Source organism: Lissotriton helveticus, chromosome 1_1, assembly GCF_964261635.1.
Source record: "Lissotriton helveticus chromosome 1_1, aLisHel1.1, whole genome shotgun sequence".
Classification (NCBI taxonomy): Eukaryota; Metazoa; Chordata; class Amphibia; order Caudata; family Salamandridae; genus Lissotriton; species Lissotriton helveticus.
In genome coordinates, this window is record NC_136057.1 from 597,899,748 (window position 1) to 597,927,745 (window position 27,998).

General features: G+C 44.5%; 1 protein-coding gene across 5 annotated transcripts in view; it reads left to right on the top strand.

The window, feature by feature from the left end:
* The window catches only part of IRAG2 (inositol 1,4,5-triphosphate receptor associated 2), a 1,168,119-nt gene that overhangs the window by 646,514 nt on the left and 493,607 nt on the right, over positions 1 to 27,998 (top strand). For all 5 annotated transcript variants that reach the window (XM_078674100.1, XM_078674103.1, XM_078674104.1 and 2 more), the window contains 3 exons: positions 1,948 to 2,062; positions 2,411 to 2,573; positions 19,866 to 19,927. In XM_078674100.1, the coding sequence (XP_078530226.1) occupies positions 1,948 to 2,062; positions 2,411 to 2,573; positions 19,866 to 19,927 (340 nt within the window). The remainder of the gene's footprint in view (positions 1 to 1,947; positions 2,063 to 2,410; positions 2,574 to 19,865; positions 19,928 to 27,998) is intronic.

A 27,998-nucleotide genomic window follows, 5' to 3' on the forward strand; every position in this document is an offset into this window, starting at 1 on the left:
ACCCTTCCTCGAGAGAGTCATTATACATAGGTGCCAAGTGTGGGATCAGGAGGGGCGCAAAGTGCCTGTAGAAGGCCGGGGAGAGGCCGTCTGAGCCAGGATCTTTGTCCCCGGGAAGCCACGCAATAACAGCAGAGATCTCTTGAGTAAAGGGCTCATCCAGGTATTCCCGGTGACAGTTGCGCAGCCAGAGGAGTTAGATAGTCTCGAAATATTGATCGAGGACCTCTCGAGGGGGTACCTCACCAGCGGAATAGAACTGTGAGTAAAAGGTGGAGAATCGGGTAACGATCTCTGTGGGGGGATGTTGTTCTATCGGAAGCCCCGTCCTGCAAGGCAGTGATATAAAAGGAGGCATGTGGGACATGTGAAGGTTAGCAAGGGATTTACCGGGGCGGTCGCCCTTGTCGTAGCGACAGGGTCTTGCCTCCCTGCCCAAGTATGCGAGCTCTCTGTCTGCCTCATCGTGGAAATCAGTGATTTTGCCTCTAAGCTGTGCCAAGGTGTCTGGGTTTGGGTCCTGTGACTGTTGGAAGTCTAGGGTCTTGATCTTTCACCAGACATGCCAAGGTGCCCCAAATAGATCGCAACACCCCGGACTGCGTAGAGATGCACTGCCCCCGGATCACAACCTTAAAGCCTTCCCAGAGTGTTGAAGGAGATTCAACTGAACCGACCTTGTGTTCGAAATAGTTAACAATGGCAATGCGGATCTCCTCGCGGAAAGCCGTGTCGCGCAACGTGTTAGGGGGCAGTCTCCAAGCAAACATGCGACGCGGTGTGAGTGGGATTTGCAAACTCAGTCGCACTGGAGCATGTTCATAGAGTGTGCGGGCCATGTGGTCAACGGATGTGACCCATGCAGAGGCATCGCGAGTGGTGATCCAGAGGTCCAGCCAAGACCAGCATCCCCGCGAGCCTGTTACACATGTGCCCTCGCGCATGTCTGGTTAAACCTGGCGCCATGCATCTAGTAGGGAGTTATCAGACATCATGGAGTGTAGGAGTGAGGTGACACTGGGGTGCAAGGCACGATGTCTGGAGTGGTCGAGCGATGGTGAGGGTGCAATATTGAAATCACTTCCCCAAAGGAGAGACGCTAGTCCCAAAGAGGAGATGAGCTGCCAGACTTGTATGAAAAAATCAGGGTTGTCGGGGTTTGGGTCATAGATTTCCGCTAGGATTAAGGGCTGAGTAAAGAGGGTAACCTTGAACTCTAATGTGGCTGACCTTGATTGTGATAGTTACTAACTTTGGGAATATCTTCAAAGACAAGTAGATGGTATAAAGAATAGCTCTGATATATGCCACATATAGCATGTTCACATTGGTTTGTTTTTTGTAAAGAATTCTGTGCGCTTCCGAACACTGCATCTCTTGTTGAAGTACAATCCCCAAAACGTTATATTCTATTTTCGCAACCTTCTAGAGTATGTTTGAAATTGTTGCATTATTTTTCGGGAAGTTTTATATCTCTCATGTTTTAGAAGTTAATCTATAGGCACTCCCTATTTTGTACTATTATCCGATTGTTTGCAACTGGGAGAAAAACGTTTGTGACTCTTTTTTTAAAGTCTACACAGCGCACAATCATCATGCTAGCTAGTTTCGTGCAAAATGCAAACTTGGGGCATGGTTTTGTCCCGCTTCCCTTGTATTGTGGTGATCAGGTATATTTCTGGTGTCCTCCGCACTGTGCTCACAACAAAAAAAGATGTTTAACTGTTTTCACACGATGCGCTATCTGCAGACTCGAGCGGTGTCAGCTCCGTGCTTTGGTTCGAGTCACGTGAGGCGCTTTGCTCTGAGTGTGGTTTTCTGCTGCCTGGCAGTGTCATGTCCGTTACTGAGGAACTGTCTGTGGGTGTTTCCTCGGGGCACCCGAACGCTGCTTATATCTAGATGCATTTACACATGATTTACGCACTTACCACTTGCTTCCTCTAGAGCTCATGACCTGGAGTCGCAGAAGCAGCTTCGTGAAGAAGAGGTGGAAAAGGCCGAAAAACTTGGACAGCAACTCCAAGAAGCTGCCCATCAGCTGCAGGACGCCAGGAAGCTGGTATGTCCATCTCTGTATGCTGCGCTATGGAAACTGTATACAATTACACACTTAACCGCTGGCAGGGGACGTGGTCCGTGTTATGAGTGACAGCTTGTTAACGTTGGGTTTCCTGTGAAGTTTGCGTTGGTAAATCTTCTGGGCAGAGATGTAAATTTCTATCATTTGATCAAGTGTTGGAAACTAAAGTCCAAGCGAGAAATAGCAGAAGTCGGTTCGTATTTCTCCTTTTCTATGAAAGAGCGTGCAGGTGGTGGGTTCTGTCCAGGGAGGGCCTCGTTCCTCTCTTGGTGGGTGGGTGGGTGGGTGACAGTGGCAGGACGCTGAACATGTGCGGATGTGTTTTAGGTCCTCGGCGGGGAGACCGCTCTTCGCTCTGCCCGCAGTGATGTCGAATCGGTGCACAGGAAGTTGGAGGAAGCCGTCTTGACGCAGCGAGCCCTGCAGGCTATAAATAGCACGTTATCCGACACTTGTCGCGAGCTGGAGGTAAAGACAAAAGAACAGCGAGGTGAGTTGTGTCCCCCGTTCACTGTCATGATACGTCATGATAGGTACATTAACCTGTCCAGGGTTAATTTAATATCAAGCGTGAGAGGAACAAAATCACCACACAGCACAATGTTAATGACTTTGTCTATTTTTTTAAACAAAGCACTCATTCATTTTTTACTAAAGTAACCAAACAAAATTTAAAAAAGCCGAGGCATACCACGTGACAAGTATCAGGTGGCACAGAGAGAAATCAGGGATTTAACCAAATTAAGATTAATGCTGCCGTCGGGGTAGGCGGGAGGGGTTTAATACAATTAAAATGTGAGTTTGAATCCGTAAGACCACTCACGAGCGGCCTTGTAAGGGCGTCAACCCCAAGTCCGCCAAATCTTTTGTCCGGTTATCGCCTATCTGCCCTGGTCCGTTTTATTCTCAGCTCCGCTACTACTGCCCATTGCTTCTTGTCTCTTTCTTAGCTAAACATTTTGTTGCAGCCTTTGTGATGGGAGCCATCTACTACCACTATTTTTGTCTGTCAGACAGACAGACACTCCATAATATGGAGGAGTCTGAGCATGTTTTGAGTGAGATGGGCTGTGCTTAATTGTCGCCATCCACAACACTGCACATTCAAAACAGACTATCCGACTGGCTTCTTGTATGATCTGAGAAGTAACTAGAGTCTGAATTATTAGGACGATTGTAATGTATGTCTTACACAAATCACTTTGCGATCAATATGTGTGCCTGCTTGTTCCTGTTTAGGATCGGATTGCTGGGTTCTGTATATCTGGCTCTACCTGTAATGTTATGTGTATTTTATCTCAATTACTGGAATGGTTTTATGTTTGAATAGACACGTTTTAGAGATTGTTACTCGGGTGACTGTACTGATTGTTATGCACAAGTCACTTTATGGTCTTTTTTTTGAGGTTGCACATTGCTCCTTTGGTCGTATCACTATGCATATTTGCGCTGAGATTATTGGATGAATATCCTACTTGGCAATTTAGCTGTTTTCTTTTTAACCTGTTATCATGCCTTATAAATTATACTATTCTGTTAGAATGAATTGTATTCTTTTATGGTAATTAACCGAATAAAGATTGTCTGTCACTCATTTTTGTTTTTCTAGAAGTTCAGCATCGAAAATGTATATCTTCTTTCCATTTTTTAGTTTGGGTATAAAATCTAACGTGCATTATGCATTGACCAGTGCTGGAAGCCCATCCCTGGCCACCTGCAGTTTAGCGACTAATTCTTCTCACAAGTCCTGCACTGTCGGAACCTGAACGAGGTCATGTAAAGTAAACCCATCCCCTCAGGACAGTCTGGGGAGTGTAATTTACCGCGGGTCAAATAGGTTCCATGCATATAATTGTATTGGACCAGTTCGAGACTGGTTTTACTCAGTATCACTGTAATTTGCATACACCCCTTCTCCCACTTCCGGCCTGTCAGCTGGGCTGAACATTCCACATTCTGTTTTCCTTTCAGGCCTGCCAGATTTAGGATCTTATTTCCCTCCCCCTGGGCTCTACACAATCCGGACATTAGTCCTCCATTATTTGCTTGTTTTAGCATTTCCACCAAGGTTTCAATTTTCTTATGTCCTCCAAGAAAGTGATATATTGCACTTTAGCTGTTCTATAATCTTACATACTATATTAATTTACCAGGGCAAGACTCCAAATTTGTTTTGTGTCTCCTTATAGGTTACAAATCTGTCTTTCGCGTTAAGGTCCAACAGAGTTTCAAAGCCTCTGCCCCCTCCCAGGCTGGCAATCATGCTTCATTTAAATCTTTTTCAAGGGCTGTAGAACCCACAGTGGAATGTCCTTTGCCTTGGGCACTGTCTCTGTCACCATTTTCACTGTTCTTTCCCTGATTTTACCCCATGTCCCTTCATGGGTATAAGTAGGCGCAGGGCTCTCTAATTCCATCATTAGCAGGCATACCCGAGATACTTGTCCCTGTGTTTCTGTCGAGAGCTACGTTTCCCAGTTGGGATCTCTTTACAACCAGGGCGCTGTATATTGTAACTGCAAAGCCATCTAGTGAGGCCCCATGTTTGACCGGCCTAGTCCACCTCATTCACATGGATGTTTCAGGATATCTAGCTTCACTCTTATGTATTTTCTTGCTCATACTGGGGATGCCATAAGTTGAACAGTATGTTTTCTCTAGGAAAGGGACTATTGTTCCCTGTAACACATATAGGCGTCAGGGAAACATTTTTATCTTTGCAATTGATACTCGTTCTATAAATAAGAATGTCAGTAAACTCTAGAATGTTATCAATCTTCTAACCCCTCTTTGGTTCTACCCGGACAATGTGAGGTGCTTTTCAATTATATGTGCAGCCCAGATTCTCAAATAATGGAGTCAGTCTAATTCCCACTGTATACCTAGTTTTGGACATGATTGTTGATTTTTAGGTCTTGCCTCGGCAGCGCGCATGGGCTGTTTCTCAGAGACATCTAGTAATCTATATGGGTGGTGAAACACCGCCTATTGCTGTGTAATTTCTCACCACTTCTGCATTTTTTTTGTTATCAGCCTTATTATTGGCTCTTCTACCCACGCGTAACTTCCACTCATTCCTGAAACAGCACCGCCTAACTTCAGTATCCTTACGCTTACACAACGTAATTGTTTGTTTTAAAAAATAGTGCGCATTAACATGCGCGCGCCTCCCGGCCGCCGAACGCACATATGTGGTAAATCACCTCATCTATAGACTTAAACCTCCACTCCGCACTTTCTGTCAACACCCTGTATGCCTTCGAGAATTGTTTCATCCTGGACTCACCCCTCCTCGCCCCCAATGCTCAGTAGCAGACCTCATCTACCCATGCCATACCCCACCACCTCCCACTTCTCCAGCTCCCCGCTTGTAACAGCCCTGGGCTCTTTTCCCGAGCAGTCATCCGTTCCCTGGCGTGCATTCACAGAGCCCAGTATATTTTCTTGCTAACTTGCCCTAGCCACAGGTTAGGGCATGTGATATTAAGTCCACAGACCTCTCAGGATATCGTCCTTCCCCCTCATTTCCCCGACCGAAGGCCGGCTCCGAGGCGCCTCTGCGGTGGACACGTCCTTCAGCGCTGACTCGCACATGAGATTCTGCTGCATCCCGTCATCTCGAGAGGTCTATAAAGGTAAAAGCCGCTGGGCAAAAACTGGACATCATTTCAATCAGATATGCACAGGTCTTGTTTACGGTGCAGTCACGGGAAATGAACAGCACTCAGCACAAAGGACAGGCGTTGTCTGGTCCACATTAGGGGGATGTGGGGCATCCCTCAGCCTGGAGTGGCCTCCAGCAGGGCCTGTGGCCACTCCCCCTCTTTCCCTCGAGGGTGGGTGGGTGTCTGTTAATGACACACTCCCCTCTGCAGGTACAGATGGCAGTTCTACATCTTCAAAATCCTGGAGTGGGATCTTTATTTCCTTCTTCCCCTGTCTGGTTTCTGCTGTGTCTTGTATTTCATCCTACTTCTTTCTCGTTCGGATAGAGGTGTCTGGATTTCCTGATATGTCTACCTATGCCTGGGAGAGATGCATGTCTTGATCATGTTACTTCATTCTGTGCACGAGGGAGTGTCTGACTTTCATAGTACTTCCAACGCCTGAGAGGGGTGTGTCTCCAATTCATGTTATCTCATTCTTCTGCTGAGGGGTATTTGCCTCTTTCATGTTATTTCATCCTATGCTTGAGCGATTGTCTGCTTAATTGTAATTTCATCCTATGCAGTGATGTATCTATTTGTTGACATGTCATATTTCTATGAGAGATGTTTGTTTCGAGTTATTTCTTCTGCTGTCTGGAAAATATGTCTGTTTTATGTTACTTAATCCTGTGCCTGGTAGAGGTATTTGCCCGTTTCATGTTCTTCAATTCCATGCCTGGGATATATGCCTGTTTCGTATTACTTCAGCCTATGCTAAGGAGAAGTGTCTTTCATGTTCATTTTTAATCTGACTAGGAGAGATGTTTGTTTAATATTACTTCATCCTATTTATGGAGTTGTCCGTCTGTGTTCTGTTACTTATACCTATTTCTGGGACAGGTGATTGTCTAGTTCATGTTCCTTCACCTGTGCCCAAGAGTGGCGTCTATATGTTCCATGTTACTTTATTCCACACTTTAGAGAGAGGTCTCTCTGATTCATGTTACTTCACTCTATGCATTGGGAAAGTGTCTGTTTCATGTTACTTCATCCTATGCCTGGGAGAAGTGTCTATTTGATGTGAAGTCAGCCTATTAAGGGTAGTGGTTTCTTCCTTCAACGTCATGCTGTACCGGGGAAAACCTCTTTGTTTGGGGTGCATCCTCATATATTTTTTAGCACTGTATGTCTACTTAAACTACCTATTCCTACCTGAGAGTCAGCTGTCTGCCGCTTTGCCACCACTCACTCGAAGTCACCTGTTTCGCTTTTCTTCGGAAGGACATGCGCCCGTTATTCCATCGTGTACCCAATGCGTAACGTGTGGATCCTTTTCTCCTGTCCTAGGACACTGCTGTTCCACCATTCATTCTGCACCTGTGTCTACCTTGTGTGCCTCATCCCGCTGTCCCCAGCATGGGTCCTGTCGCTTTCAGTGTCTGCCTCAACATCCCTAACAAGCATTTGCAATGCAGTAGGTCTCATATTTATGCAAGTTTGGGATTTTGACATTGTAAATAACAATGCCTTTTATTTTTAAATAAAAGGCATCGGCATTTACAATGCCAATAGCTTAAATTTGCATAAATGCGAAACCTATTGCATTGCAAATGCTTGTTTTTTTCCACCAGCCCCAATGTTAAAACGTCTTGATTTATCCCAATTTATTTGTAGTCCTGAGGTTGCCCAGAGGAATGGATTGTTCTGTTTCTTATAGGTATACCATGTGTTGTCAGCGTACATCAATACAATATGTAGTGAGGTTTCAATATGGATTCACCGGTCTGATACATCCACTTGGAGTTGGGTTGATAATGGCTCTACTGTAAGTGCAAAAAGAAGGAATGATAAAGGGTCCCCCTGCCTTTTCCCTCTTTCGACTTTCTAGCTGATTATAATAATTGTTCCTGTTTTCACTCTTGTCCTATTGGTATTTGTTGGGTTACCCCATCAAAGGAAATATGACCCCAAATCTCATTGTTTGCAAGACAACTTTCATATACTACTACCCGAGGTTAAAAAATCACCTTCTAAAACCAATGTTGCTAGTGCTTGGTGCTCATCAGCTACAAGTTGGTTCAATTATAATCATCAAGCACCTATTCATAGTGGTGTTCCCATGTGGCATAAATATACATTCATCCCCATTTACTAAATGTTCTACCTTTTGTAAACTCCTTGCATGGACCTTACTCAATATTTTTAAGCTCATATTTATCATAGAAATGGTCTATAAATCTGTTCTTTTATGAAGCGTTCAGATTTTGGTACCATGTATACAGTGGCCTCTTTATGATATGTAGCAAGGATCAAACTGTCTCCACCTCTGTGATGAGTTTATCCACCTTTGTTCCAGCAAATCTTGCTACTCGGCCAGAAGTCTTTCACTTCCTGGAGTTTTCCCTTTATTCATGACTTTGATTGCACCTAAAATGTCCTCGCTAGTCAGTTGGGCCACAAACCCTCACACTGCCCATCTGTTAGTGGGATTAGGTAATTCTCATTTACGACTGCAACTATAAGTATCTCATCAAGAGTTCCTTGTGAATATAGCTTACCTAGAACTCTTGAAACACATTGTTAATACCCATGTATTTGTTAATCAGACCATCATTATGTTCCTGCATAACACATATTCGAGGTGGAAACTGTTCTCATTGCACTAGCAATGGTAGTAGGTTGCCAGCTTTGCCACCTGCCTTTTACAGTCTCTTTTGTATGTGTGTAAGCTTATCCAGTGTGTCCACTGCCTCTCCTATTTGTTTTTAAGCCTCCAGTATTTCTTGTGTTATATCTGGTATAGCCACTATCTCTCACTCTAACCTACTATGAATAACTTTATAAAGTAATATCATTTTCACGAGTTGAAACCTAGTGCTGTAGATCTTTAAGCCAGTCTTCACTACTTCCCACTCTGTTGCGGGCGTGGAGGGGTAGTAGTCACATTTTTAGGTCTCACCTACGCAGCGCGCATGCGCTGCATTGGCAAAAGACCTTTAGCAATCTCTTGGGCTTTTCAGCTAAAAACGTGCACGCGTTCCGTTGCCTTCAATGGCAACACGTGCACGTTTGGCGATTCCCTTGCGGGAGCGAGCTTGACACCATATGTTTGTAATTAACTTACAAACACATGGTGCCCCTGGCTCGCTCCTGCAAGGGAAACTCTTTGTGTGCTGTCGGGCGCACTCCCCTTAACCCTCCTACTTTTAGCATGAGGCGCGCACGCGCTTGTTGCTTTTTGTTTGGGGCATCTGTTAACATATGTTTCTATTTGCTCATTGCACTTTTATCACAGTCCCACCTGATGCAACGAGGTGGGGATTAAAAAGTGTCCGTTTGAAGAGACCGGACAGCTGCTGCTTCTGAGGCCGCCGTGGAATCACACCGCGCCGAAAGCCACAACTCCTCCTAAAATTTCCCCAAATCTCCTGTCATAAATCACCTACGACGGCAAAGCAACAAAGGAGTAAACAGGAGTAGCGCAGACAACGTTACCTACATGGGGCAGCGCATGACGCCGCTGACGATAGTATTGAGTCCTCCCCAGCCAGGCCCAAGGCTGGTGCTGCCGAAGGAAAGCGGAGAGAGGCAAAATACTTAGCAACGAGCTCTCCTCTTTGAGCAGGGCTTGTGTAATCTGTTAATAGGAAGCAGCGTATGGCCAGTTCCTTCTCTCCTCAGCCTGTAGGCCAATAAAGCCGGTAGCAGGGTGGGCTGACCAGAGTGCTGCATCTCATCAGTAGATTGAACGGAAAGGAAGAGCAACCCAGAGCAAATACTCCATTAGAGGACGTGGGCTGGGGGAGGGGAAGAGAGACCAGGAGCGGGGCAGAGAAAGGCAGCTCACCCTCACTGCATGGGGTGAGAGGGCGTATACAAGTGAATTGCATCTCAATACAGAGTAAGTTGGGACTGCAGTGCACAAACTTTACCTGCAGCTGGCACGAGGAGGAGGAGGATGGGTTGCGGGAGGGGGGAGACACCCGAGAGACATCCCACCTCCATTACACACAGAGAGGGAAGGCAGCAGCACAAGGGATAAAGGTGAATATGTAATGCTCTTCCTCACCACCTCGCCTAGAAATAGTTTGAACCGTAATATGCGCTTTATACATGTACCTGCACTGGTACATCTTTTTATTAAGCATGAGGATACAGACTCAGATAAAAGATACTTTTTATTTCAAATGAAAAAAAGGCATCTCATTCGAATCAATAATGAGCACAGACAGTCATCTACATTCATAGCATAATGGAAGAGAGACACGTAATGTTTCAAACCATCATCTCAGCAATTACACCAGATTTCATTCATATTGGTATGAAATAGTGTCTTTGCAGCTGTCTTTGCAGCTGCCATAATGGGCACAGACACAGGACGTTATTTGCATGTGTGATATGGCCACGTGAATCCAGCCCAAGGCCCCTCGTGATCCTACAGTGTAGGGGGACCAGGCTAAAACACACACCCTCGCCACAAGTTTGCGTGGACCTCCCAAGAAAGACTGACAACCTTTGCACATCAGCATAATGCGTGCACAGCAAAACTCTGGTGGTTTAGGCATTTTTTAGACAATAACTTACGATTTCAATATTATAAGTCACTGAATCAAACATCTGTGCACAGAAACTTCTCATGACCCTTAGGTGCATTAGTCCGACTCCAATAACCACTCTTGGGGAGAGTCCCAAAGGCACATTAGACGCATAAACCAGCTGGAGGGCACACAATACATATGGTAGTAAGAAAATATCAGACAGTAAGTTTACTTCCAACAGGATAGCTTATGAGAGTGCCCTCATCCTACGACACGTGGGCTTTCTACAAACAAGCTTGCCTCATATGGCTTCCTCCGTAGGAGTACAGTTACCCTCCCGCACCCCATTTGCTATGAAACAAGTTTAACCATTCTTCACCAACAATACATTCGATTTGTTAGCTTCAAACAATGGACCGCAGTTTCCTTTATCTTCAGTTTGCCAACATACAGGTATTCAGACACAGCTCCAATCTGTCCAGTCCCTAAGGACATCTGTACCCCAAGGAGTCCGGCCCATATACAACTACACGAGTATTACCTAAATTAGTGGTTAATTTACTCTCTCTGTATATATCAGTAGAGATTCTGTGCATCGCTTGCTGTTGCCCCTGTATATTTTCATTGGCACACTCGCTGCATCATTCACTCATAAACACCACTTTTTAGGATTAGTTTGACCTTGCAGCAGACTTAGAGCCCTGTTGTTACGTAGTCTTTAAAACACAGAGAGCTCTCTTTGACTGCACCTAGATGAATTTTACTGTCTCCCTATTGCTATTTGCAGTTTGTGCATCACTCGGTCTCCGGTGGAGTGATTTCATTGCATTGCATTTCACATCTCAAAAGTACACGGACTCATCACAGATAATATTCTGATTTTCTTTACCTTTTTTTGGCTGCAGCAGGCTTTACTGTAATGTTTTGGTCAGGACTAAAAAACGAAAGCCAGACCTATTGGTTTTTCCAGTGCTTGTGTGCTTGTCAATTGAACAGGAGGGCTGCCAAAAACACTTTGAAAATCAGATCACGCTTTCTCGATGCAATAAAGTCTGGCAATCATCACCAAGGATAAACTTTGATCTTTCATGACCAAGCGCAAGTGAGTTTCTGAAATACAAACATTAGACGTTTCGTTTTACTTGTGAAATACGGGTTGGCCTCATTACAAATGACATACAATTTAGTGGATAGTAAGGAACCTGGGCTATGAGAAATGCAGCGTCTTCAACCCATCTCCAGAATGGGGTTTATGGAGATAGTACTTCTAGGGTCACCAGCATGTCACTTTCTCACCTTACAAATATTCAATTCCTCTGTTCCATAGCAAGTGTACGCCATCTGCACTCCACTTCTTGTATAGATAAAGCACAACAAAACAAAACCTTTTGAAAGGTTTAAAGTGGAAATATTGCAAACACTGTAAGCAATATGAAGTACTGCACAACCTTTAGTAATGAAAAAGCATTGACATCTAAACAAACTCGCTGCAACTTGTGGAACAGTATGGGAAAGATAAAATAGCGAAATCGCAATCCATTAAGATATCCAATTACGCTCAGCCCATATCCCATGGTCTGGAGAACAGAGGCGAGGACCCTACAACGGAAAAAGGAACAATGGGAGAGGCTGCTGAAGACGCCCCGATACTGATGGATGTTATCCGGTCCGTCCAATCCGCCAGGGACGATATGATCAAAAAGATCGATACTGTGGCCATTGATGTAAATCTACTAAGGTGTGACCTCAGGGAAGTTTGACAGAGTGACAACTGAGAAAGACACGGAGGCCTTCAAAAAAGAGGTAAAGAACCTTAGCGAGACAGTGGTGGAGTTGAAGCGCCAGATGATCAAGCTCGATGACCGGGCGGAGGGTTCAGAATTCTTTCCAGAAGAGGGAACCTAAGATTTGTGGGGTTTCCGGAGAAAGCGGAAGGACCGAATGTGGGTCTGTTCCTGCAGGACTGTATTGCTCGAGAAATGGCTCCCAAACACTTGTCAAAGTTCTTTAGTGTGGAGCGGGAACACTGAGCGCTGGCTGCCCCCCTCCCCCCTCCCTCAGACCTGGAACACCTCCTCGTGCCATACTTGTAAAATTATTTAACTTTCAGGATAGGGATCTTCTGGTTCAACTTTCCTGCAGCAGCAAACAATATTTATTTGAGGGACACTCCATAGCAATATTCCCCAACTACACCCAAAGGATTCAGGAACAGCAGAAAACCTTCATCACAGTGAAAAGGAGATTGCGAGACTTGAACTTAAAATAAAGCCTCATGTTCCCGGCAAAACCCAGAGTGGAAAGTAAGGGGCGAGTGTTCTTTTTTTCGGCAGGGGAAGCGAGTGACTGGATGGAAACCAGAGCCCCGGATGGGAGACATCTGGTCCCTTCTAAGAGTTCTATGGGGACACCGTCCTCGTTGACGTCCTCGAGGGCCCGGAGACAACCAACGCGTCAGAAACCACAAAAAAGAACGATGAGCCTGGGTCGTATCACGGTTAGATATGATGGCACATTGCAGGCCTCTGACTCTGAGGTGGTTCTAGATTCCGCGGACACGACTCCAGACATCGAACGGGGGGGCGACAGACCCAGTAGTGGCCACAAATAAACTACATGCACTGAACATTACATACTGTAATGTATGGTATTATTGACAGGATGGCAATCTGACATATCTGATTTGAAATGTTACATTATGGTCCCATGGAAGGTCTCTAGTTTCTTGATGGAGGGAGCAATACCTCGGACTGCTCCAATGAGTTTCTCCTGTGTGACCTATCTTTCCTTTCTATTAGATATAGGTTGGGGGTCTAATGGCGTGTTTGGTCTGCTGGGAACACGGGTGGCTGCGGGAGCATCAATGCCCCCACTAGAGACCAGGGCCATTGGGGAAGCTTGAGAGAAATCTTGCGCCCCGGCATCACCCGTTCTCTTGCACAACGTTTAGGAGACACAATTATTGACATATCAGATAGTGAATGTTTTGGTCAATGCCTTAAGCAGAACATACTGATCTTGGAATGTCTAAGGGAGCGAGGGGTAGAGGGTGCTTTGGGGCGGTATGTATTGCTTGGCGTAGGGAATGGGAGATGCGAATACCAATTTATTAATTTCTTATAAGATGTTTTTGTTATGAAGGGACCAATAGTCACACGGGACTACACTTGGATACACAGGCTGGGGAAGCAACAAGATGGGCGCACTGACCTCAGTGGCACATATGGCAGATGCTTACTGTCCTATTGTCATGGCAGCACAAATACTGAAAGTCCTTAACTGGAATATTCGGGGGATGGCTGGCCTAGATAAGCGTCGAAGGATACGCGCCTTCCTGAAGAGATATAGGATAGCAATAGCGGGATTGCAAGAAACTCATGTATGGGGGGACACACTACTGAGCCTACGGAAGAGATGGAGGGGGCAGATCTACACCACATCATATTCTGGTTTTGCACAAGGGGCACTTATATGGGTGGTGCCAGTGTCCCGTTCCAACACCTTCAACATGTCCTAGACCCTGACAGACGATATGTTATCCTGTTTGGGAAGGGAGGGAAATCTGTATTATCAATGTTTACGCCCCCAACTTAGACTGCCCCGATTTCTTCCCCACAATCTTAAAGGTGGCTACCCCGTACTCAGGGGCTGAAGTTTTTGGGGGGATTTTAACTCTGTATTTGATCGCAATCTGGATAGGGAAACTTCCCTGGAGATCCTACCAAACCATGCATGCTGAGATCCCTCACAGGTATCCTTCATGGTATGCAACTTAAGGAAGAATGGAAGCACGTAATCCCACAAAAAGGGAGATCTCTTGTTATACTTCGCAGCTCATACCTTCTCCCGCATTGTTCATTGTTGTCTTTCCGCGGGCCTGTCCGCTGCCACGCAGGCCATTACTGAGATATCTCTCCGCCCATGTGCCATTACTGTTGACGCTATCCAAAGGACCGGGACTTCCACCTATACCGGTGTGGCAGCTTCGAGCTGAGGCCCTTACGGACACCCCATATGTGCAAACCGTGACAAAGGCACTTAGTCATTACTTTGGGAAAAACTGGGGATCCACAGCTGCTAGGTGTACAGAATGGGAGGCAATAAAGGTTGTTAAGGGGGTTTGCATGAGGACTACCTATGGGGCCTGGCAGCACCTCCGTGCTGATATTGATGATTTAGATGTCTACAGACCCTAGAGAATAAGCTATATAAGACTCCAGAGGACATGACAGAGTGGACGTGACTCCGGGGGGCCCTTCTTGAGGCTTGGTCACGATTAGAGAAACATAATTACACCACTTACAGACAACGATTAAATATGTAGGGGGACAGATCAGGAGCGCTCTTGGCAAGACTTATCTGCACAGAGACGGTACAGACCCTGGTATTGAAGCTTCGCAATAATATGGGAAATGAGGTATATACCCAGGGTGCGATTATACAGGAATTTGCTACCCATTTACGTCAGACATGCTCGACTGTGACATGGACTCGGCCGCAGACATTGCAGGATTTTTTGAGGGACATAACATTTCCCACACCTGAGGATGAAGATGCTAAATCTCTAGGGGCGCCACTCACTAAGGGAGAAATATTAGCAGCGATCAAAAAATGAAAACCAGAAAAGTGCCCAGGGAGTGACTGTCTCCCCGCTGAATTCTATAAAAAGTTTTCCCCACAACTATTAGATTATTTGCTTGCGGTGTATAATGAGGCTCTAGATAAGGGGATCCTCCCTGCCACCATGATGGAAGCGCTAGTGACAATGATTCTGAAACCAGATAGGGATCCCCTCTCCCCAGGCTCCTACAGGCCCATCTCTCTGTTGAATATAGATGAGAAAATTCTGAGTGCTGTGTTAGCGGCGTGGCTCCTGCCATACATGACCCGATTGGTCCACTCGGACCAGGCTGGGTTTGTTCCCGGTCGGAATACAACGCATAATCTATGCAGACTCGCACATGTCTGGCCCACGCCGCACCTGCGAGGGGAGGACTGGGCTCTGTGCATCCTGGATATTCGACAGGCCTTTGACTCTGTTGAATGGGATTATATGTCGATGGTGCTTGGACGGATGGGACTGGGAGGTGAATATTTGAGATGGTTTAGAATGTTATAAAATAAGCCAATGGCTCGGATCCGCCTTCGCAATCAGGTATCCATTATCTTTGAACTATGGAGACGCACACAACAGGGTTGCCCTCTGTCACCGCTCCTTTTTCCCGCTTGCAATGGAGCCCTCAGTGGCCTCCCTTAGATGTAGGATGGCACACCGGGGAATTCGGTTGGGAGAGACAGCTCATGTGGCTTCACTGTATGCTGATGATACCTTGGTATTCCTTAGGCGTCCGAGGGAAGTGGTCCCTGAACTCCTTATGGAGCTAAAAGGCTTTGGCAAATTGGTAGGGCTTTGCCTTAACCAGGGAAGTCCAAACGTTTTACAATGGGGAGTGGTGGGCAAGGAGCAGAGTGAGTTACCCAGGGTGGGGATGACCTGGGTTAGAGACTCAACATGCTATCTAGGGATTAAGCTGTTGCACACACAGGAGTCCTACCTGGAACGCAATATGGGAAAGTGTGTAGAGGCTATCCGTAAATAGATCGAATTCTGGAAGGATTTACCCTTACCCCTGATGGGGCGAGTGGCCTTAATCAAAATGGTGATTCTCCCTCCTTGCTTATATACTATGCAGAACTCCCTTTGCCGTATTCCATGGACGTACTTCCATAAGCTTGATCGCCTTCTGGTGGATCTTTTATGGGGGTCTAAAAGGAATAGGGTGAAACTGGATACACTACAAAGGACATGGGAGCAGGGAGGATTGGAGGTTCCTCGGTCGGGCTTTTTATTACACGGTGACACAGTTGCAACATGCCGTCCAGTGGCTACATGAGAATGACAACTGGGAGAGGCAGTTGTTTGAGGGTTCTCACGGGCGACCCCTCTCCCAGATCTTCTTATGATGGGATCCTGAGTACCAGAGAACCTCCCATATATTATTAAACATGTGTCTGTAATTTGGGAACTCGCAATTAAAACTGCGGTGAAAAGAGCACCCTACGCCCCATTATGGGCGGTGGTGCCGTTTAAACAAAGAAGTCAAACCATGTCCACTCTCAGATGGATGGAGGGAGGCTGCCGCATGATGGGGCCTTATCTCAAAAGTGGCTGTACAACAAAACAATAGCGATGACGATCCCAGTGAGACGACGAGTCCACTGGCCTCTCATGCCCTGAGCGCAGTGTAGACTTACCTGCATACACTCATCATCTGGCCTGTACTACAAGTAGCAGGATAGACCTTTCCTTATGTGACTCGGGAGGGGGGCGAGGAGCAAGTTAAAGTTATGACGATATTTTTTTTTCTTGATAAGACTGATCTATTATGTCTCAGCACAATACTGTATGTACCGATACAAATTTTATGGATGTGTATTCATCTGTTGTCAAATTCGTATATTATCCTTGAGGGGTTACCTCTTCTATATATTTTGTTTACTAAATGAAACGCTGATTCAAAGTATTGTGCTATGTTTGAATGGCTAGAATAAATAAAAACATATCATTAAAAAAAGTAGTGCAAAGCTCACCTCTTCAGGTGGTCCTAAACTAAGTTCCATATTCATTTCAACAACTTGAATTGTGAGCATGAAATGTGATTGTCTGTTTCTCAAAGTTTGTTTAACCCTGTCCTCAACTCGTTGTAATCATAAATTTAAAACTGTGTTGTAAGGTATGGCACTGTCATACCAGCTGGTACAAGTGTGCGGCATAAATGAATAAACTAATATTTTTTTATTTCATTTTTTTCATGTTCTTTCTAGAATGAGTCTGGGTAATGGGCTAATCTGCAAGATTCAGTTGCAGACTATGCACTATATTCTGGTTATAAATTAAATCTAACCAAACCTGCTATTCTGCCATTGTATGTTGAGAGTAATCAGTAAATTAATTAACAAGACCTAACACTTAAAGGAGGCAACAGACTATTGGATATTTATGAGCATGACAGATTCCAAATGTATTTATTTATTGGTCTCTGTGAACAAGTGAAGAAGAAGAGAATAAAAAGGGATACATTCTACACCATCTAAATTAGTTAACCATGTGAATGAACAACGAGCAAAACTTAAACAGTCTATTGAAACTATTTGGACTATACGACTAAAGGCATTAACATTAATGATTGTGAAAACCATATGTCTATCAGGCGAATCTTGGTGCACTAAATTCAACCTCTTTGGTGTCTACCAGTGCGTGACGTTATGGGAAAAACTGTAAAAGTATTCTTGATAACCATCGATATAATTCATGAACGATCATCCGTTTTTTTTATATCCAGTACGTGTTTATTTTGATTATTTAGATCAGAAAAGATTAATGTAAAATAAGATTGAGTCAATTTGTTTAACTGCTTCAACTGTATTGCGACTTCACCTAGCGTTCCATCTTTTGTTCAAGCCAGATGATCACAAGTCTGTATTAAGCTTTCCTCAGATTTGATCACTCTTTTATGTACTTCATTGTTCTTGTCCAGCCCACACCTCAAAGTCCAATTGCTTCTAGGAGTGGAGAAGTTATGCTTGGTGGATGTACTAAAATTGGGTAGGTGGGTTTTGGGGTCTCGATGTTGAAATGGGTAGGTCTTTGAGTGTTCCCTTTACCGGATCAGTTATTGAAAGTATTGGACAATGTAAACAGTTCACATAACTTTATTAGTATCCTTGATGGCCTCCTCTATTGTTCCATCGATTTGAACAATAATCTTCCAATCTCTGTTACCGAACTGTAACTGTCTAAATCAGGCCAGTCCGCGTTTCGTCCAAATGGGCTGGTTTTAGGAGACTCTTCAAGGCAGAGTTTAGTTCATGCGAATATCCTGAAAAATTGGCATTTATCTGACCTTCCGTGAGCGTTGGATACCCCTGCCTTCACAAATATATATTCAGTATGTATAACTTAATGCGAGTTTGTCTGATGAAAGATTAACTGGGGCATTTGTTCCACTTCGAACGGTATTTTCTCACACCCCCACGCTATCGCATCCTAGTTAACGTAATCTGGTTTTAACCTGCCAGGACTCGAGAAAAACGGGCAGACACATGGAAAACACATACACACACAAAAAACACGTACACGCTCAAATTATGCGCACCTTTCATTTGCAATTCGAGTCTGAGGTGCTCCTGCTGCAATAAAAATATGAAGCGCTTCTATGCTCCCTGGAACTATGTTTGAGAAATATTAAAAGCAAGCAATTCTTTATATGACCCACAACCGTAATAAAACCATTATCCGAACGCAATAAGTCTCTATTTGACATTTCTCCACCTCAAATTTTGGGGCTCAAACTCGGGCAGGTGGCAGCCAAATGCCCAGTACTTTAAAAATGGGAGCGTCTGTATGTCCCAATTGCACAGTGATCTCGTTTAGGATGGCGCCCCCTAAAATATATTGGTCCCAGAATGAAAAATAATTTTGAGTTTAGGGACATTAATTCACTGGTGCACTGAAACATGTGCTTTTCGATTACCTCCTTACTTAGCCTGTTCTCCTGAAATCCCAGAGTGAGGCTCACTCCAGTAGGTGTATGTGTATGTGTGTTGGGGGGGCGTTCTGGGGCAGCAGCATCCCCAAAATAACCACCATGCCGGCGTCCCGCATGTGAATGAGTATTAAAGGTGACTTTAAATTTTGTTTTTATCTAGTTACATTTGCGGTCTGTTCCAAGAATGAGGTGAAATGTCAGTCTCTAGTCTTCTGACAAGTTGCTTATTCTTTTAATATGTAAATTGGTGTTTACTTTTCTTACTGCAAAGTGTGAGAATTTTGTAAAGTGAATTATTACAAGCTTGCTGGTGGGAAAGGAAAGGCTATAGGATGTGGTTTTCTTCTAACGCCACATAAAATGTAAATACCTATACATGAACTGTACAAATATTTCAAAATAAACAGGTAAGCACAAATTACTTTCAAATTCTGAAGGGTGATGAGAACACATATTTCAATAGGATCATAGCAAATCAATATACTTTACTTGGTGATACGCATCTTACAAACTTCCACGCATCATCGTTTGAGCGCTGTGTAGTTTTCCCAGTAAAACTGCATTTCTATGCAAAGTTAGTGGTCATTTCGTTAGAAAATGTACTGTCTGTAAACGAGTGTGCTACCACAACATCCCTTAGTAATATACTTGTGACAGTGTGCTCCAAAATGCTCCATGCTACACTTTCACCAGTCTCCTGGTAAATGGGCGTGGGTCATTTGCGACACTTGTTCTTTATATGATTCTTGGGTTTTTAAGAAACCCTAGGGGTTGCAGTGATGTAAGATTGATGGCATCACCCCTATACTGAAAATTGTTTCAGCATCATTGGCCCACTCATTAGGTGTATCTGTTACATTGTATCATAATTCATAAATCTGTTCATATGCCGTATTACCGTGAACAGCACTGCCTAAACTATCACAAGAATTAACGCCCAGTAAGAGTGCAAATAGTGGATCTTGTACAATTAGTTTTCTCCTGTTTGAATTATTTGAAGGATTTGTGAGATTTACTGACATTTCTGTGCATAACATGTTTTTTGTAGCTTTCCTTGATGCCATGAGAGAGAAGTTGTTTACAGCACAAGTTTGTGGCTTGTTGTGCCAGGTATGACTTTAATTATATCACTAGTGGGGAGCACTGTCACTTTGGAGGGTTCTGTTATCACTGATTGAAGCGGGCATCAATGTGTAACGCTTAAACTCCACCTGTCTGCTTGACACCAACCAACAATATCACACCGGGTGCATTGCATGCATGCCACCACTTCTCTTCAAAATGAAGAATAAAAGGATTCCTAAAATTGGGTTTTTGTTTATATTTTTTATAAGTCTTTTATTTTGACACCCATTAGTAGTCTCGCCCAAGACCGCGCATGCGCTCTCTCTTGTTACCTTCCAGGGGGCTTAGAGGTCGCTAAGGTTGGTTATCATTGGTTGTCTTCATTATTTTTCTCATGGGTTTGCTTCTTGTTCGTCCACTTCTGTAGGCTTTCTTCCTCTTTGTCCCTCCCTTTGAACATGGATGCATTACTTGTGTATTTCCACTGTTATTTTTTTCAGGCGCTATAATGTTACAGCACTCTATAAGAATGCATGTTTTTCACTTGTCTCTCTTGTGCACTGACCCCTCTCCATGGTTCTCCCACAGTCCCACCGTTGGACTCATTGATGCCCTGTGCCTACCACCCATTCTCTGCTGTCCATGTGGTTGCTCCCACCCACTTTCCATTGTCTGTTCGTGTCCCTGCCCCTCCCACCCACTCTCTGTTGTCCATGTCGTTGCCCTCAACCCTCTCACCCACAGATCGCTGTCATTGCCCTCTGACCCTCCCATCCACTCGCCATTGTCCATATGGTTGCCGTCCAACCCTCCCACCCACTTTGTTTTGGTGTGGTTGTCCCCAGCCTGTTCCGACGACCCTCCGTTATCCGTCTAATTATTATTTTAGACCAATAGGTCTTCCATAGGTGAGAACTTTTGGCCTTGCCAATACTTGTCCGTTTGCATTTCTGCAGCAGGAAGGCAAATATAAATTTGGGTGTTCGGGTCAGTTTATTCCAAGTTAGTATTTGTATGTGTCTCTGTACACTATTAATGTGTCACCTTAATGTAAATATTACATCAAATAATTGTTTCTTATAATGTATTATTTTCCATTATCTAAACTCCATTCTTATTTTGGACCTGTGATTCAGAATGCTTCCCTCTTCCATGGTCCCCACAATATTTTCTTTGTTGACAGTCTGGTTGCATGAGATCAAGTTAAGTTCTAGGAACCAGATGCGACAGCTGTGGTTAGTTCTTAAAGTATTTCCCATTGGAAACAAGTAGGCTACATAATACAATAGGTTCCACATAGTTGATATACAAATAGGATGCTACTTCCAGGCACTGGCTTTCTCGTTTACGCAACTCGAGCACACTGAGAAGGGAAACTGCTTCTCATAGCATTAATATTATTTATTTATTAAGAGGTTTTCTATAGCGCTGGCCAGACCCAAGGGTATCGGAGCGCTTTACAGATTTAAAGCAGGAATCACTCAAAAAGGCAGAGGTATACATATTAGTTCGGAAGACCCGGTGTGCTGTGCAACGTTGAGGAAGGGAAGTCCTGAGATAGCCTCGATGAGTGCACAATGTCCTGGGCTAAACCTCAATCAGGGAGGAGGGAACAAGGAAGGGGTCGGGGAGGGGGGAAGAGGGAGGTTGTGGTGGAACATTGTCAGGGGGCTGCAGAGTGTAGGCTTGTGCGTTTCGGCAGCGGTTCTCGGTTCAGGAAGGCACAGTTAAGGGAGAGGTCTTTTATGAGTCTTTTGAATTTTACAAAGGAAGGGATAGTCCTGATATCAGCTGGGATGGAGTTCCAGATTTTGGGAGCGTTTCCAGGGAAGGATTGTGTAGCAGTTTTTTTGTTTGCGTGTTTTCATAGGGATGAGTAGCAGGGTGTTGGAGCTCCTGAAGTTTGTCTAACTGTCTTTCTTGAGTTAGGAGGCCTGGTATTCCGTTTTCCCTGTGTGGAAGGCTTTGTGTGTGAGGCAGGCAGTTCTAAAGCTGGCGCCCATTTTGACTGAGAGCCATTTTAGTTCTCCGAGTGCGGGTGATAAGTGGTCATATTTCTTAACTCCGGTGACCATTCTGGCAGCCGCATTGAGAGTTATTTTGAGGAGAGCTAGGCGGGATTGTGCTGTACCGGTGAGGACTCTATAAACAACAGCGGTCCATAGAAAGGTAAAGTAAAGGAAAATTGATGAAAAATAGACACAATCGTACTCTATTTTGAAAAAGTCTTGCCCAGCCGGGCAAGGCTTAGATGTTTATATATAGAAAATGTTCAACAATTATACAAGGTGGGACACAAGCCTGTGGCCCACAGTACACACAGTGAGATACACAAGAAACATACATACCTGGGGGCTTTTTTAGGCAAAAAAGCAGGTTCGCAGTACTTCCAATCTAACCGTGGCAAAGTACCGCAAAAGAATAAACCATGACACCTTTACAATTATTTCAAATGTCTATTTAGTATAAGGTGAGGACTGCATTCCCATAGTCTAGTCTAGATAGCACCAGTGATTGGGTGGCTTGTTTGAGGTCCTTGGGTGGGATGAAGGTTTTAATTCTATTGAGAAGCTTCAGATTGAGGAAGGCACTCTTCGCGGAGATCTTAATATTTTTGGCCATGTTCACTTCTGGGCCTAGGGTGATTCCTAGTGATTTGACAGAGTTAGCCTGGGTGACATTACCATTGAGGGCATGGCTTTTAGCCATTCAACGATTTGAGGGTTTTCTTCTTTGTTGGAGATGAGGAAGATTTCAGTTTTCTCTGGATTGAGTTTAAGGTGGTTTGTTGTTAGCCAATGTTGGACTTCTCTGAGAGTCTTGTTGAGTCTTTCAATGTCATCAATGGAGGAGGTTTCCAGGTAGATCTGGGTGTCATCTGCATATAGATGGAAGGGATTGTTGGCTTTTTTGCGTAGGGTGCTGAGGGGTTCCAGCAGTTTAACAAAGCATTACGCTTGGGTTCCAGACATGCAGATATGCATCCTACCAATGTAGAAGTGTGCAAATTTTTTTTTTTACTGGATCCTGTATTTCTCACTGCTAAGTCAAGGAGCCATTATCAGTTTTTGTTTGAAACAAATATGTTCATATATGTCTCTTCTGTTTTCAGTTTGGGTAGTTCTTGACAGAATATTATGGATTCATGTCCAGCTTGCCTTTTCTCCTCTCTGGTGAGTCATCGAGTGCACATCTGCACTACGTGTGCTTTCATCTGGTTGTGGTGCCCTCAGACATTTCTGAAGTGCATGCAGGGCAAGGAAAACCGAAATTTCGCAGGGGGTCTGCACTTTAACCTGTATCAGGCCACTATCTCTGCTCGGGGTAAGACCCTAATCAGTTTTGTGTGAGCCATCATCACTAGAGGCTATTGGCAAGGATTCAGATGACAGCAAACATCAGGGGTGAGCTGCCGCAGACCTGCCTTCTGCCGCTGGGGACTCAGAGTCCCACAACACCCTTTGCGCCGTCAGCTATGACCTATTAGACCATTATAAGGAGTGCCTCAGTCCTGCAGCCCAGGATGCATGTGGGCCGTGGGAAGGCAGAAGGCCCATCCCTGGATTAATGAGGTCGGGTTGAGCCAACCCCTCCAACGTTTTCCTCTTGAGTGTACAGTAAGTGTACCATCTTCATTATTTATCTTGCCTACATTTAGCTGAGCTCATCTAGTGATTGGAGGGACTATCGAGTGGTGACCACTACATAATGCAGTGTCTCTGTTTGAGTGCACTACCATCCAGCAAGGATCCTGCTAGACATTCCGGATCCTAAGCAACTGTCATACTTGTTACAAACTGTGTGCACTACAGCAAGGCACCAATGAGAAAGTGGAAATGTGCTGGAGGGCATCAGTTTGCCACCCTCTCCCAATCTACATCAGTGGACTGAATGCTACAGAGCCGATGCGGGTTGTGACAATGGAAATAGAGTTGGCAGAGAGGCTTCTTTCTTTGGACATAGGGACCCCTTCGCAAACATTGATGAATCCGTCTGATTACATTACTGTTACTGCCACCCCAAAGGATGAGCAAGTGTGATTAATGCAGCTAACAGGGTAATTGACCTTTTGTTTGATGCAGTTAATTGTATTCCGCACTCCTCTAGCTGTGCAGAAAACTTAAAAAATGCAAGGAAAGTGCGAAGGCTTGTCTGGAGCAAGCATATCCAGGCAGGTTAGCATGCAGGAAAACCACCTGTTATTCCAGTACCAACCATACGTTCAACTACAGATACTAGTCTGATTGGAAGGGGTACCAACTCACAACCAGGCTTCGTGGTGCAGAGAGCAGGGGAGATAATTGAGAATGTAAAAACGAATCTAAATTTGGAACTTATACCAATATATATTGGCCCATATCAATATTTGAGCAAACCTGCATGGACAATTTAAGGACTACATTTCAACTACAAGGGGCAACAGGAGGTGTTTGTGTTGCCTCAAATAATTCCGCCTCTCCCTCTGGGAGGAATGTACAGGGCTATGATCATAGGGACTACCTCCTGGTTGTGCCCCCGATTATACCCCCTATAATACTAGGATCTAATCCACCAACTTCTGCCTAGGCTCCGGCTGAGTGTCAGACAAACATCCCAGGCTAAGGGAAAAATGTTATGGGAGTCACAGGTTGGTAGGCCGAGTCAATCGTGACACTCATCCCGATTATTAACCAACCAGCATCCTCTCCATACGTGGCAATTATGTCCAGTGTTCCAGAAATACATGAAGGACCGAGGGAAACCCAGGAGGAAGTGACCAATAAATGCCTGAATTGACTTATGAGGATTAAAAAATTTCCAGCCTCACTGGCACAAAACATACTGCTTACACATAGAATCTGGTGAATTGGGAAAGGCTGGGAGGATCGCCCCGACTATTGCATTATCAATAACTTCAGAGACCCTGAATTGGTCCGAACCCTCTTAGTAGGAGATGGGTATTGTCGGGAGCGGTGCTCAAATATTCTCCTTCTGCCCATAGGCGCTTAAAAAAGGAACATTTTGATCCCACCACCTCAGTGCCCAATCTTGTAATGACATCTTCTAATGGCCAACACTGGCATAACAGGGCCTGTCTCTAACATGATTGCCACACTGGAGGGAGTCCACTGACTTACAGACAACATGAGTATACAGAGTATTTCCATGGGAGGGATGGGGGGTTGGAATACTGAAAGAATACATCGGTTCGGGTCTATAGGTATAGGGATTGGGAGTAATGCTTTTTCTGCCTGCCAAAAAGACAAAGTTGCGACCCAAATCCAGTATCATTGCAGATCAGCTGCTGACCCTTCTGCTAGCCTATATGCCACAACCAAAGTAGACTTGGGCTGCACCATTGACCAATTCAACATCTGCCTTTTTCGAGATTCATGGCTAACTAAGAAAGTGCAGTGAGCTGTTTTCTACATGTACAGTAAAGAGACATCAGTTATTGGCTGGGGCAGTCCTTCGGGGGGCCCGGCCACTTGGATAAATACCCGTCTTGGGTGTTCAGTGACGAAGGTAGAGACACCATCAGATGATATTCTTTGGATAAGCCTCATGTAACCTTCTCAATTGGATGGTTTCATTTATGTGTATTCAAAAACTACAAATAATGGTCAGGAATTGCCATCCATGGTTATGCTTGCTGCACATATGGTGGAGGCACGCAAAATAGTAGGTGGAGATTTCATCTGCCAGTTTCAGCCCCTACTTGTGATCCTAAACAGTCTTTCACAGGTGGAGGATTGGGTCTGTGATATCCCTGATCTGGTCCTGACCACCATTAGGAAATGGTCTCCACTGGCTGTACAAATAAACGCTCTAACACTAAATCAAACTTTCCCTGCCTATAATGAGAACCTCATCTGATAGGGAAGGGAAGCACATCTTCAACCGAATCCAGAGCACCAGCTTAATTGATTGCATATTAGTGATGTCAGGCTTTGGCTTTTTGTCACTCAGATGATAATAGTAGTAAGGCACGATAGTGATCACAACATATTAACCCAGAACTTAAATATTCCAGTTTGTAAATTCACAGCCACCCGTTGTGAGCAATTTGATGGCCTGCTTCAATTGACAACAAATAGACGCAGAATTAAATGGAGTTCACTAGCATGTACACAGGAAACGCTAACATCCCTTTACCAGTTGGTAGGGAAAATTCTATTTATAAGTCACAAAAAAGGGGGGTAGAAGTAATCTCCCTTCATGGTTAAATAAGCAGTGTTGAATGGCCAAACACGTACTAATCAATTCTGTCAAGTCCCAGGGTAGAACTCAAATCAAAGCTAAGAGAGCTGCCTACATAAAAACAGTCACTATTGCCGAAAGGGATTGGGACGAGGGTAGATGGAAGGTTCTGCCTAGTCCCACGAAACGCAATGATCACAGCTCCTTCTGGAATATTGTGTCCAGAGGGATTGCCAAGGGTATTGCCACAAAATAAAATAACATTGCTGCTGACATCTGGAACACACACTTTGCAAGCTTGTATACTGAGACGCAGGGTGTTTCAGCAACTCCAACATGGCTAAGAGCCATGCAAAGTTGGGCGTATAGGGGTCAAGTGTCAAACCCAGTTAACCAATGACTACAATTCAGGAAAAAAGGAGGGCCATAAAAAAGAATATTCCCCATAAATCATCTGTGATTAATAACATTCCTGGGGATCTATTTGTAACAGAAATTGATGTCTAGGACCCCTACCTAATGTTATTCTTCAACCCTATTATTGAAGGAATACCCATCCCTTATTTCTGGGCAGGGGCTGAAATTATATCCATCTGCAAAAAAGGCACCTCCATGCTTCCGACTAATTTCCGACTGATCATGTTGATAGATTTGTGCAAAAGTCTTTTAGCAGAGTTATTCTTGGAAGACTCTAAGAATGGATGGAAGCCAACGAGATTGTAAGCCCTATGCAAGATGGCTCCCGCCAATACCCCTCTACCGTTCAGTAAGTGTTTAGGTTGTGGCTGCTCTACAGCAAAACGGTTGTTCCTGAGGGGGGCAGACTTTATTTGATATTTGCAGACTTAAGGTCTGCTTTTGATTTGTCACCCAGGAAAGTCTTTGGCAAGTTCTTACTGACATGGGTGTGCCCCATTACCTCCTCTCAATTATAGAAAGATTCCATAAGGGAAACTTTGAACAAGTCCATTGTAGCAGGCTTGGGGGAGGGTTGTTAGGTGTTCCTGGGGTTATTTTTTTAATCAACATCCCTAATAATTCAGGTCTACACACATTAGGCGTTGGGTACTGCCTTCTATGGGGGGCAGCTCTGGAGACAGAAGGCCGTTAACACCTTGCTCTTGGCAGAGAATCTTTTTCTGAGGTAGCTGATGGATCTTCCAGTTCGCATGCCGTTAGTACCATTAAGACTAGACCTGGTATTAGGCCTAATTCAGAGGGGTTTGCTATTAGGCCCGTACTCTATTGGAGAAGAGTGTGGGTAACCCCGGAACTGATCTTCTATAGACTAGGTTTGGAAGATATTTTTGATTTACAGGGGGTGTGCAATCTACAGTGGATTAGATATGTTAGAAAAACCTTAAGAAGTATGGGGAAAGACTCTGGGATGACCCCAGGGGGACATGTACCCAGATTTCTAATGCTGAACTCAAATTGAGCTATAAGAATTTTGAACTGGGCTCCAACATTGGGTGCGCTGCCATGCAGATTCTTGCAGTCAAAGGACTTTTACAAGGTGGAAGAGTTTTTTAGACAAAATCGAATCCAACTTGTCCAGAAAACTCGGTGCAGTTTAGATACAGGACCCTATCACTGCATGCACACACTCATAAATGAGCTAGTCCAGGTTGGCTGTTGAAACTCAGGTACATGCCCTCTTTTTCTGCCTAAAGTATAATAGGCAAAAAATGGGGGGGGGGGGTATGCCCAAATGATCCTCCTATACATGGGCATGAAACATCTGAGGGATAAGAAATAAGAAAGTACGGAGGGATGAATCTCCAGTTTATTTACTGACCAGGCACAATTAATTTCCCTGACGTTTGTCAATAGTTTTCTAACCAATAATTACCAATGATTTATTTTCACATAGATGCCGTTGGGTCAGTCTCTAACCCACCAATCAATTCCACATTAATTAATCAGAAAAGCAAAC